A 13,849-nucleotide genomic window follows, 5' to 3' on the forward strand; every position below is an offset into this window, starting at 1 on the left:
AGTGATGCACAACGTTCCTTGCCGTTTCCAGCAGTTCGCCCATCCCCTGGTAGGTGCGCAAGAACTTCTGCACCACCAGGTTCAGCACGTGGGCAAGACAGGGGATGTGGGTCAGGTTTCCCCTGTCTATTGCGGCAACCAGATTGGCCCCATTGTCGGCCACCACCTCTCCGACTCTGAGGCCTCTGGGGGTCAGCCAAATCCTCTCCTGCTCCTGGAGTTTGGCCAACACATGGGTTGCCGTCAGCTTGGTCTTCCCAAGGCTGACCAAGTGCAGCAGCGCTTGGCAGTGGCGGGCCTTCACGCTGCTGCTGAGGCGGGGGGTTTGGCCAGGTGTGCCGGAGGATGGCAGAGGATCGGAGGAACCTGCTGCAGTTCCCCTGACCCTGCGGGGTGGCACCACCCACTGTGTTGCTGCTGCTGCTGTGCCCGCTGCTGCTCTCCCATCCTCACCCCCTTCCACCAAGCTGACCCAGTGGACAGTGAAGGACAGGTAGCGGCCTGTCCCGAAGCGGCTGCTCCAGGAGTCCATGGTGACGTGGACCCTTTCACCAACCGCGTGCTCCAGCCCTCGCTCCACATTGGCCATCACAAAGCGGTGCAGTGCAGGAATGGCCTTGCGGGAGAAAAAGTGTCTGCTGGGGAGCTGCCAGTCTGGGGCTGCGCAAGCAAGCAGCGCACGAATGTCGCTCCCCTCCTGCACGAGCGTGTACGGCAGGAGTTGGGAGCACATGGCCCGTGCCAGCAAGCCGTTCAGCTGCCGCACGCGACGGCTGCTGGGAGGCAGAGCCCTAACCACCCCCTGGAAGGATTCGCTCAAAAGGCTCTGGCGTGGCCTTTTGCTGGCACGGGAATCAGCAGACACAGCGGAGGAGGCCACTGAGGACTGGCTGCCAGAACAGGCCTCAGTGTCGGCGGCAGGAGTTGCAGAGGGGGGAGGAGCAGTGCGTTTCCGCACTCCTGCTGGTGCTGCTGGAGGAGCAGGAGGGCGGGTGGCTGCTGTTGCTGCTGCTGCTGAAGGCTGTGCAGTGATGGGTGTGGTGCCACTGCCAGCACCAGATGCCTTCAGCCTCTGGAACTCCTGATGCTGGTGGAAATGTTTCGCAGCAAGGTGGTTGATGAGCGAGCTGGTGCAGAACTTTAAGGGGTCTGCACCTCTGCTCAACTTCCGCTGACAGTGGTTGCAAGTGGCGTACTTGCTGTACACTGTGGGCATGGTGAAAAAGCGCCAGATTGGTGACAGAAACATCCCCCTACGGCATGGAAGCGCTGCTGCCTGTCTCCCTGTGGTGGTTGGGGGGGGGGGGGGGGGGGGGGGCTTGGGTGCGGCTGGTGGTGGTACTGGCAGATGCTGCTGCTGCTGCTGCTGAGCCTGAGACACCAGCAGGCTGTGGGACCTGCCTACTGCTGCTGCCAATGCTTGCAATGATGCGCCTCCTTGCAAGGCCCACAAGAGCATCCTCCTCCTCCTCCTCAGAGCTGCTGAGGACGACATCCCCTGGAGGTGGTGGCACCCAGTCTCTGTCTGTCACCGGGTCATCAACATCCTCCCCCTCCTGAAACATGTCCTGCTGGGATGAGGACCCCCCAAACTCCTCTCCTGATGCATGGATGGGCTGCTTGACTGTCGCCACAGTCTTGCTGTCCAATCCCTCATCCCCCAAAGTGCCCATCAGCATCTCCTCCTCAAGATCGCCAACAACAGCAGACAATTTACTCATGATGCCTGGGGTCAAAAGACTGCTGAATGACAGGTCGGCGAGTGACGGTGAACTGGCCTCCTCCCCAGACCCTGCTGGGCGGCTGCTGCGAACAGGGGTGGTGGTGGTGGTGGTGAGGGTGGAGGCCTCAGATGCAGAGCTGATGGCGGGCTGCTCATCCTCCGTCATGAGTTGCACCACAGTGTCTGCATGCTTTTCCTCAATGGGACGTTTCCGACCCGGCTGGAGGAAAATCGGAGCAGGTGCTACACGCTGCTGCTGCTGTGTCTCTGCAGCGTGAGTTGCAGATGCTCCTGCTGGGCGGCGCCCAAGGCGTCCACGGCCAGTGGCTATGGGAGGAATGTTAGCCACTGACGCTGCTGCTGCTGCTGCGGAACTGTGCATGGTGGCGCGCCCGCGGCTTGCCACAATGCTGCTCCCTCTCCTCCTGATTCCCTTGCTGCCCTTCCCCTTGCCCAAACCGCGCTGGCTGCCACTTCCAGACATCTTCATGGGTTTTGGGCGTATAGACAAAAGTTTTTTAAAAGGGCGGGTGAAAAGTGGGGTACTTTAATGGAGTGGGTTAGTGGGTGAGGTGACTGAGTGAGTGTCCCTAGTACAGTAAGTAAGTAGTAACAGTCAGGAAGTACAACTAGCAGTTACAATAATCAGTAGTAATCACAAGTAAATTTAGTGTGTGTACACTACAGACAGTGAGTGCATGCACGCGCAAACACGCGCAGGAGCTAGCCTATGAACAGTGACTGAGTGAGTGTCCCTAGTACAGTAAGTAAGTAAGTAGTAACAGTCAGTAAGTACAACTAACTAATTACAATAATCAATCAGTTATCAGAAGGAAATAGAGTGTGTGTAGTGTGTACACAGACAGTGAGTGCACACACGCAGGAGCTAGTAGCCTATGAACAGTGACTGAGTGTCCTAGACTCCTAGTACAGTAAGAGTAAGTAGTAACAGTAAGTACAACTAACTAATTACAATAAGCAATCAGTTATCAGAAGGAAATAGAGTGTGTGTAGTGTGTGTACACAGACAGTGAGTGCACAAACGCAGGAGCTAGTAGCCTATGAACAGTGACTGAGTGTCCTAGACTCCTAGTACAGTAAGTAGTAACAGTGAGTACAACTAACTAATTACAATAATCAATCAGTTATCAGAAGGAAATAGAGTGTGTGTAGTGTGTACACAGACAGTGAGTGCACACACGCAGGAGCTAGTAGCCTATGAACAGTGACTGAGTGTCCTAGACTCCTAGTACAGTAAGTAGTAACAGTAAGTACAACTAACTAATTACAATAATCAATCAGTTATCAGAAGGAAATAGAGTGTGTGTAGTGTGTACACAGACAGTGAGTGCACACACGCAGGAGCTAGTAGCCTATGAACAGTGACTGAGTGTCCTAGACTCCTAGTACAGTAAGTAGTAACAGTGAGTACAACTAACTAATTACAATATTCAATTACAATAATCAATCAGTTATCAGAACTTGGAAATAGAGTGTGTGTAGTGTGTACACAGACAGTGAGTGCACACACGCAGGAGCAGCTAGTAGCCTATGAACAGTGACAGTGAGTGTCCTAGTACAGTTATAGTATATAACTACAATACTAATACAATCAGTAGTAAAGGACAGCAGAAATACTGGTATAGAATAGAGAGAAATAAACAGAGGACAGGAGGACAGCTGCCCACACAGGCAGGCCCTGAGGCCTAAAGCTGTAAGCCTGCAGCAGCTGGCCTGTCTCTATGTAACACAAAAGCTACTAACTAAAATACAATGTCTAACTAACTAACAACAATATAGGTGTGTATAGGAGGTGTATGTGAGCAAAAACGCTAGGTAAATGACCACAATAAAGCTCTTGCTAAGCCAAAGCACAAAGGAGCAACTCTCTCTCTATGCAAGTCTCAGGCAAGGACGGAGAAACGTAACATGGCGGCCGCTATTTATAGGGTAGGGGCTGGCCAGGGTCCCCCTCTGTGATTGGCTGCCGTCAGAGGGCCTGGGAGCCCTCTGATTGGCTCTAAGGACATCAATCTGGGCTATGACGCTATTCGAGCTCGGTACCGAGCTCGAATAGCGCCGTTTGCTCGAATAGCTCGAATAGTGAATGGGCTATTCGAGTGTACGCGAATAGCCCATTCGAATAGCTACAGCTATTCGGAGCTCGAATACCGAGCTCGAATAGCTGGAAAAGAGCTCGAATATTCGAGCTACTCGAATATTCGAGCTCTGCTGAGCACCACTGGTCGCCGCCACCACCAAACGCGACGCCACAGAAAGCCGGACAGACATCCGTGTGAACCAGTCCTTAAAGGGGCTCCAAGCTCTGGATAAAAAAGAAATTGGTACTCACCTGGGGCTTTCTGCAGCCCACCGTAGGTCAGGAGGTCCCACGGCGTCCATCCTGCTCTTCTCCCAGGGCTTGGTCAGAAATGGCTGCCTGGCGGCTCCCGGCGACACTGGGCCCGAGTGTCGGGCTCCTTCTTCCTCATACATCACGTCTGCGCGGTTTAATCACGCATGCGCAGTACTGTCACGTCGTCCGCCGTGATGACGAGAGGCGGCCGGCGTGGTGACGACAGACGTGAGGAAGGAGGAGCCCGACACTTGGGCCCAGTGTTGCCGGGAGCCGCCGGACAGCCATTTTTGACCAGGCCCTGGGAGAAGAGCCGGATGGACGCCGTGGGACCTCCTGACCTACGGTGGGCTGCAGAAAGCCCCAGGTGAGTACCAATTACGTTTTTATTCAGAGCTTGGAGTCCTTTTAAAGGACAGCTGAAGTGAGAGGGATATGGAGGCTACCATATTTATTTCCTTACAACAACGTCCCAGTTATCCGGTGATGTGTCTGATTGTGCTGCCTGTTAATTTGCGATGTCCCACATGCGCAGTAGGAGACTGTGCGGCCACATTTCATATATAAATATGCTGCCAATGGTAACACTAAATATCTCCGCTTCCAGACCTCCTATACTGCCCAAATTTTCACGGTAGGGAGGGGACTCCCCGAACTACTTCTGTGCCAAATTGCAGCCCTCAAGCCGCTCTGGTTCCAGAGATAGGTTTCAGTAATTTATCTATGGAACTAGCTGAGTTTGGGGGCTGTAATTTGGCATAGAGGCATTTTGGGGGGTCCCCTCCCTACGCTGAAAATGTGGGGAGTGTAGGTGGTGTGGAAGCGGGGATATTTAGTGTTCTACCACCGGCAGCATAATTAACTTCCTATTGAGCATGCGTAAAAGGCAGTGTGGAAGGGAACTCCCGGGCAGCACGATCAGACATAACACCGGAACTAATACAACTGGAAGTCTCAACTAACCGGCATGCCTTAGGAGATAACGGGGCTGTGCTTTGGAGGATTTTGAGAGCAGGAACTACTCGCCGATCGTCCGACTGCCTTCTTCACCACGTCCAGCAGCTTTGCGGCGTCCGTGCATGGATCCCATTGTGTCACATGATCCGATGCGGTGACATACCGGGAGCCGTATACTGAGGATGCTGGAGAGCCACGGAGGAGTTGCAGGATGCGTAAACGACAGTGCCTGGGCGATCAGAGAGTAGTTACTGCTGCTCCGGTTAAAAAAGGGAGTGAATGAGGGTAGTGCTTTTAACGATGGTGCAAGTAAATGGCAAGCATGTGTATCTGGCACCATGTGCAGGCTGCCTATGGCGACCGGCGCGATGATTCGCTGCAGGTGCGCATACAGGACCACGAAAGGGACTAAGAGGACGCAGAGGGACCTCGCAGGCTAAGGAGGGGCTGGAAAAAGCCCCAGTTAAGTCCAGAATATCCTACCACAGTCGTAGTCTGACCTACCACAGTCAGTGTAATATCCTGTCATAGTTTAATGACCTACCACAGTCATAGTTTCTAGATTGTAAGCTCGCAAGGGCAGGGACCTCCTCCTATTGCTTCTTATTTTGCTGTAATTCACCATATGAACGTGCACCAATTTTAGTGACATCTTAAACCACACATTAACTATGTATGTATTTGTACTTGTATTGCTAGACATCCTGATTGCACAGTGTCTTGAACTTCTCATGTATATTTGTTCCCCAGTATTTGGTTTGTACTATGTACAGCACTACGGAAGATGTTGGCGCTAGATACATAAAAAAGAGTAATGATACTTTAATGTCCTACCATTCTAAGGTGTGTGTGCCACAGTCATAATCTAATGTCCTACTACAGTCATAGTCTAATGACAGAGAGGCGCTCATGCTTGCTACACAGCCATAGCAGTTAAGGCACCTGTTTTTTTCACTGACCTGAGGAAGCGGGCAAGTACCCGCGAAACGCATTGTCAATTTTATGTGCTTGAATAAAAGACCTTTTTTTAATAAACTGGTCCAAATTCTTCAAGAGAGGTAAGATTCCTTCTCTGTTTATAAGATTAGTAGCTTATTTTCCTATCTTTTATGCATTGGGCGCCTCCACCCCTGTTTTAAGTGTCATAGTCTAATGACCTGCCATAGTCCTAGTCTAATGGCCTTTCACTGTCATAGTCTAATCTTCCAACATAGTCATAGTCTAATCTCCCACCACAGTCCTAGTCTAATCTCTGACCACATAAATAGTTTAATTTTCCTACCATAGTCATGGTCTAATGTCCCTAGCATAGTCTACTGTCCCTACCATAGTCATGGTCTAATCTCCTCCCCATAGTCATGGTCTAATCTCCTCACCATGGTCATGGTCTAATGTCCCCACCATAGTCATAGTCTAATGTCCCCACCATAGTCGTGGTCTAATGTCCCCACCATAGTCATGGTCTAATGTCCCCACCATAGTCATGGTCTAATGTCCCCACCATAGTCATGGTCTAATGTCCCCACCATAGTCATGGTCTAATGTCCCCACCATAGTCATGGTCTAATATCCCTACCATAGTCATGGTCTAATGATAGTCATGGTCTAATGTTTCCACCATAGTCATGATCTAATGTCCTCACCATAGTCATGGTCTAATGTCCTCACCATAGTCATGGTCTAATGTCCCCACTATATTTATGGTCTTATGCCCCCACTATATTTATGGTCTTATGTCCCCACCATGGTCATGGTCTAATGTTCCCACCATGGTCATGGTCTAATGTTCACACCACAGTCATGGTCTAATGTCCCGACCATATTCTAATGTCCTCACCATAGTCATAGTCTAATGTCCTCACCATAGTCTTGGTCTAATGTCCCAACCATAGTCATGGTCTAATGTCCCAACAATAGTCATGGACTAATGTCCTCACCTTAGTCATTGTCTAATGTCCCCACCATAGTCATGGTCTAATGTCCTCACCATAGTCATAGACTAATGCCTTAGCCTGATTTAGGGCCAGTTTGGGGCAAAGCTAATTTGCCTGCTTATATGTTTTTGAGAATATATTACTCTGCATACAGGTAGTATCCTTGACGTAAACCTAGAGCCTGGGACTATAATGCCAGGCTTCACAAGACACAGGGAGATCACCAAAGTCACTCTAAGTCAGCTGACAGGAGGAAGGGTTGGGCACACGGGTCACGTGACCAGCATTCAGTGTTCTGTCAATACATACTTCGGCAATAGTTATTTCTGATAGCTTGAGCTATTTAAGTAGAGTGGGTGGTGTGGAGCAGATGTGCAGGAGTCCATGGAAACGACCCATATGCTGTTAGGATTCTTTTAGCACGGTGTATAGAAATCGTGCTCCTGTTTTAGCATCCTGCCTGTACACCACTTAGCGGATGACACATCTGCTCATCTTAATTTTCCCTAGTTCAGTAAACGTTGCTAATGAGCATTGCACTTTTTTCCTAAACCGTTTATTTATTTTAAGTAAGCGTTTTATAAACCCACACAATGGCGGGTACTTCTAATTCCTTCTACACCAGAGGTATCAAACTCAAATATAAAGTGGCCCTAAAATGTAACACTAGGACCAAGTGGCAGGTCAATCTCAATCTAGTGGCCACCTCCATCCCTTATACAGTTCCCTGTTAAGTAGTGACCCTTCTCCCTCCCCTCTGCAGTCCCCTGCTGTCTAGTGTCCTCTTCCTCACTTGTCTCTACAGTTCCCTGGTGTCTAGTGCCCCCTCCATCCTCTGTTCAGTTCCCTGGTGTTAAGTGGTTCTCCCTCTCCATACAGTTTGGTGTCTAGTGGCCCCCTCCCTCCCCTATGCAGTTCCCTAGTGTCTAGTGCTTTCCCCCCTCTCTCCCCCATATAGCTTATCTGGTGATCTATGCCTTCACCTCCAATAAGGCTTCCCTGGTGTGAGTCTTGAGTGAGCCAAACATAATACAAAGTGGAGAAACCACTTGTGGGCCAAATGTAATAGCTAGAGTGACATTTATGCTCTACAGAGGTAAATACAAGCTGTGACACAGAACATGTACAGGCAAACAGAGGCGCCAAAAGGAAAAAAGTCAATGAAAAGTTTAAAAATCGGGGGAGGCCGAGGTTGATTTCCCTCCTCCAAGTAGACACAACAAACTGTTGATAAAGTTCAACCAAATATTTATTCACATATTCCAGAAAGTGTAACGCGTTTCGCAGGCATATCCCGCTTCATCAGGCTATGAACGGAGCATAAAACTCATGTAGGTCTAGTACAAAGCAAAGCGCCTCTGTCATATACTTACTTAGTCAAACCTATATTACCAGTACATACTACACTATATTGGACTCTCGGTGTCTCTTCCTGTGACACAGAGTACTTCCTAAGGATTTGGAACAAACCAATGTTATAAGTGTCTGCTTTCTTTCTACCTTGCCGTTGTTGTTCTTGTTGTGCATCACTCCTGACTGTCACAAATTAAACCTGATCGTGATGTACCTGCGGCCCTAATCTCCTGCTTCTCTCTATTTCCAGCAACCAGCAAGCCTTCCTCCTGGAGAACGTCCCTTGCAAGAACAGCACATGCTCGCGGGCCCTGGAAGTCCACTGGGAGATCTCTGACCTGAATCAGATAAAAGACGCGGTGGTGGCAACGTTCTTCGACGTTTACGAAGACGTGAGATCTCTTCTGCTTCTTATAATTGCCATGTGCCGCTCTTCCCTTTGATCGCGCCCTCCCGTCTCCTCCGTGATGTCAGATTCCAGTATCCGCAGCAGATAATGAAAGCAAATGGCTTAATTAGACAGAGAAGCGTGATAGACGCAGACAGCTGAGACGTGATGTTGGGCCTGTCTCTCTCGTGTCGGGATGCAGGATGGGGGTCGGGAGGAAGGAAATGGGCCTTGTTATGTAGCTCTGCGGGTCTAGATCAGAGGTAGCTTCTCCTGAGGTCTTTAATGTCTCTAATGCACGGATTTCAGCCGTTTACATTATCCCTTTCATCTCCGATATCAAAGCGAGCAGATCTTGTCTTTCCGACTGGCAAACGTGATACCTGTGTGTTTATTTCCCATCATGCATTGGCTAGAAAGAAAGCCATATGGCTTAAAGCGGACCCGAACTGAGAATTTCCTCTCTGCTCTAAAAGATAATCAACAGCATAGTAACCTTTAAAGGAAAAACATTTCTTTTGTTACAGCTGATACAAAGCTTAAAATTAATCTGCAGTGTGTACTTCTTGCTTTCATGGAAGCAGACATAGGGTTAAAACCCTGTGTTTACTAATTATCTGCTCTGCCGAGGCAGCTAGGTGATACCCTTGTAGAGATCAAATTACAACTTGTGATTAGTCACAGATGAGGGAGAATTAGACAGGCTAAACTCTCTAAGTAAATACAGGGTGCGTTTCTCTAGGTTTTCCTAATGTCCTGTGAAAAAGTTAAGGTCCACTTTAATAAGCATTTTTGGTGCTGTTAGGTATAAGGTCTCAGAGAGAAAAAAAAAACACATATATCAGTAGCTAAAGATTGACTGTACTTACATTACATATGCATTTCACTGTCCACGTTTGGATTTCACAGAATTTTTATATAGTGTTTGCAGAGAATGATGCTCCTGACAGCTCATGGCAGGTTCCATGTTTGTCTGTCTCCTATGAAGCCAAAGGTGTCATGTCCTCCCTGCTTCTTGATGATTCCACTCAGAAAAAATACAACACTACTGTGCAGTGAATATTAATTAGCCATGTGGCTAGGAACAATAGCGGACTCATGCAGTGTACTCTGCCCGGAGATTTTTCAGTGCTGTGAGCTGGACTGGGTTACAAGCTGTTGTAACATGAACCTGTAACTTCTCACTAGCAGCAGAGGGGAGGACCCAAGGTGGGAAGAAACAGCCCCAGAATGCTTTGCAGTATGGGACGCGGCCTCTCGGCCTCTTAAGAGCTTGGGATTAACAGCCTTGCTGTTCAGCACACATTAAAAGTAAGAGAGATTTTTAACTTCAGTATTGCCTTTTTGGCTTCCTTCTAAACTGTTTAACACAGGAGAATAGAGGTTTAAATTAGCTTTTGCAGCCTGACAGTTACTCTTTAAATACAATTTTTCCCCCCTGATTTCTGCCAAACACAGATTTATGGTTTTTCGGAATGTGTTTTATGGAGCGAAGTTTTCTTTACAGTCCTGCAATGAATGTAATACCCAATCTGGGCTTTCACATCCTTTTTTTTTATGTTAATTAAATCCAATTTATTACCACTGACCGTTATATTTGGGCATGTGATGAAGAGCGCAATTACGGCCGCGCATTTTATTGTGTCATTATTTCGTAGCGCTCATTACACTACGAGATTAGCTTTGGGAATATTCCGCCCCGGGGTAGAGCCGAGGCTAGCAGCCAGCGACCCTCCCGCCCCCGTTATCTGTGACGCGGCAAGGGTTAAACGGAAGATAAAAGACGCCCGATCCTCCATAATTAATGACATCAATTTATTAGCGGCGGTTGTGTTGCTCCAGATTCATCCTTGTAACTTTTAATAAAATCTGATCTCGGATGAGTTCCTCTGCCAGTCTATGAAGATTCACGGCTTTGATGTTGGCGTTGGGACCGAGACAAGGAAGTCTCTTTAATCTGCCTTTAAGCAGGATATCCAGGATGTTATGAAGGTTTAGCGCTACTTTATAACCCATATTTATAGCATCTAAGCTTAGGGGAATAGGCCGCGTAACAGAGAGGCTTATGGAGTTAAGGCCTAACTTTCAAAGAGGAAAAAAGTTTATGTAGAGTTGGAAAGTGTGTAAGAATTGGTTCTGGGTTTTATCACCGTCTGTCTCCCAAACAGGGCATTGCCAGGGCACGTCCCGTTATTACAGAAGCTCGGGGTGACCCAGAACCACTAGGGAAGGATAGGGGGTCAAAAGAGACCAAAAAGCCCTCCTGCTAAAAAGCAACGCTGCATGTACCGGTAATCTGCCATCTTAAAACAGAAGGTATTTGCGATAATTCAGCTCTAAAGGACAGTTGAAGTGTGCAGTGAGACCGGGGCTTGGGGGAACCCATCAGCAAGCTCTAGGGTGAGAGCTGGTAAAACGGCGCAAGAGATTTGGGCGCAGCCGGTTCCACCGTAGGTTGTAATAGGAATAACGGCTATAGCGGCGCACATTGAGTAACTTTGGCGCTGTCAGAAGTCGCTTAAAGAGAAACTCCAACCAAAAATTTAACCTTATCCCAATCAGTAGCTGATACCCCCTTTTACATGAGAATTCTATTGCTTTTCACAATAGACCATCAGGGGGCGTTGTGTGACTTATATTGTGGTGAAACCCCTCCCACAAGAAGCTTTGAGGACTGCAGTACTTTTGACAGTTTGCCACAATGTAACAAGGTTCACAGACAGGAATTAGCTGTTTACAGCTGTCTCCAACTGCCAAAACAGCAAGCAGCAGCTACATTACCTGCCAGCAGTAAAAATGTCACCATGTAATAAATGTAAGAATGTAAATTGGGGAGACTAAAGATTTTACAATGAGCAAACACTGACTAAATCATTTATACATAATTATTGTAAAAATGAAGCCATTTTTATTACATTATTTTAACTGGAGTTCCTCTTTAAAGAAACACTATCAATTAACATATTTTTTTCAGTTGAGATAGGAATAGTTTGAAAAGTGGTGCTGAGTACTGGTGTATACATTTGAATGCTTATCTCTTTGTTTACTGTTATCAAAGTCCTTTCACACTGCAGCTGTCTGTCTCTGAGAACTGTCTGCAGAAAGCAGAGGAAATGTATCTTATGTGCAACATAAACATTTGTAATAGTGTGTGAAACCTGACACCAGAGCCATTGCATATAACTCTGCTTCAATATTACACTGTTCTTAGCATAGCAGACTGCAGAGATTCACCTATGCAAATGAGACATTCCAACTGAACTAAAATCTGCACACAGTGAATTAAAGCTTTTGCCTCTGATATTTAACATGAAAAGTAGGAAAATGTTTACACAGCTACTTAGACATTATTTGTACATTGTCATTTTAGAACACTTGGTTTCATAGTGTTCCTTTAAGTTACTTTTAAAACACTGTAATTCGGCCGCCAGCAATAGCTGGAAGCCAAATTGCGTCTTTTCCTACCAGTCACGTCGACCTGGAGGGGGAATAGTAATTAACGCCAAGTCTCCGGTTCATAGGTACGTGCTCTAGAGTGCTAGGCATTTGCCCAGTTGCCCCTATGGAACCGCCGGCCTTGTTAATGATTGATTAATGTTTGTTGACGGTGACCGAAACTCAGGGCTTAAAGAGGAACTGTCATGAAAATCTTAACATTTAAAGAGACTCTGAAGCGAGAATAAATCTCGCTTCAGAGCTTATATTCAGTAGAGGCATGTGTGCCCCTGCTAAAACGCCGCTATCACGCGGCTAAACGGGGGTCCCTTACCTCCCAAATCCCCTCTTGAAGTCCCGGGGATCTCTTCCTGGTGAGGCAGGGCTAATGGCTGCAGCCCTGCCTCCATGCGCGTCTATCAGCGCGTATCTCCGCCTCTCCGCAGTCTTCCTTCGCTGAGAGGAGCGGGGGAGAGGCGGCGATGCGCCGCTGATAGACAGCGCTGAGAGGCAGGGCTGCAGCCGTTAGCCCTGCCTCAACAGCAGCAAAATCTACGACCAAGTTGGTAGTGGATTTTGCAGGGGGGGATTTGGGAGGTAAGGGACCCCCGTTTAGACGCGGGATAGCGGCGTTTTAGCAGGGGCACACATGCCCCTGCTGAATATAAGCTCTGAAGCGAGATTTATTCTCGCTTCAGTGTTACTTTAAAACACATACAAATAAGAAGTACGTTTTCTTCCAGAGTAAAATTAACCATAAATTACTTTTCTCCTCTGTTGCTGTCACGTACAGTATGCAGTAGAAATCTTACATTACCGACAGAGTTTGGGCTAGTCCATCTCTTCATGGGGGGTTCTCAGGGATTTCTTTATTTTTAAAAGCACTTAGTGAATGGCAGTTGTTCCTTCCAAATTCCAATAAAGTGTGCAGCGAGCAGGGAGGTCGGCCAGCATCTTTGTATAAATCCTTTTAAGGGAGTGTCTTTATAAATAATAAAGGCCATGCTGAGAATCCCCCATGAAGAGATGGACTAGCCTAAAACCTGTCGGTAATGTCAGATTTATACTACCTACTGTAAGTGACAGCAACATAGGGGAGAAGTAATTTATGGCTCATTTTACTCTGGGAGAAACGTACTTCTTATTTGTATGTGTTTTAAGTTTTTTGCGACAGTTCCTCTTTAACCTCCACCATGAAAATCGATTAAAGCCCAATTCAAATGTAGAAACCCATTTTTAACTTTGCATTCCTATCCCACATGCAGAATGCGGAGGCCGCGCCTCACTATTCTTCCCGGGAGGTAAATATAAGTCTATTGAAATGCCCCTCCCTGCTGGGCCGCCTCACGTTACAGAGCCGCCTTATCTATTGTTTGTAGTGTGTAAACAGCGCGGCGGGTGGTAATTAATGCATGGTGGCATTTCCTGCGCCTTTTTGTGTCCCTCCGCTGAGTTGTAGCAATTACCTGAATAAATAGCGGCTTTACCTAGTTATGTGACAAAAACGATTTTTATCTGAGACGTCAACATTTATTGCTAGAATTCCATCTCAATGTGGAAAGCAATAAAAAAAATGCATTTTCCCTTTTCCATTACTTTGGCTATTTTGCCCACTTGCTAAGAGAAGACCCTCAAAAACAGCAGCACTTAAGGTGTCATTTCAAGTAAATATACAATCATCTTTATTACAAAAATTGGATATG

At 47.4% G+C, this 13,849-nt stretch overlaps 1 protein-coding gene across 1 annotated transcript in view; it reads left to right on the forward strand.

Annotated features, from left to right (window-relative positions):
- The window catches only part of ITFG1 (integrin alpha FG-GAP repeat containing 1), a 383,915-nt gene that overhangs the window by 253,491 nt on the left and 116,575 nt on the right, over positions 1-13,849 (forward strand). The window contains exon 11 of the mRNA XM_068261311.1: positions 8,574-8,715. Coding sequence (XP_068117412.1) covers positions 8,574-8,715 — 142 coding nt within the window. The remainder of the gene's footprint in view (positions 1-8,573; positions 8,716-13,849) is intronic.

This window comes from Hyperolius riggenbachi, chromosome 11 (genome assembly GCF_040937935.1).
Source record: "Hyperolius riggenbachi isolate aHypRig1 chromosome 11, aHypRig1.pri, whole genome shotgun sequence".
NCBI lineage: Eukaryota > Metazoa > Chordata > Amphibia > Anura > Hyperoliidae > Hyperolius > Hyperolius riggenbachi.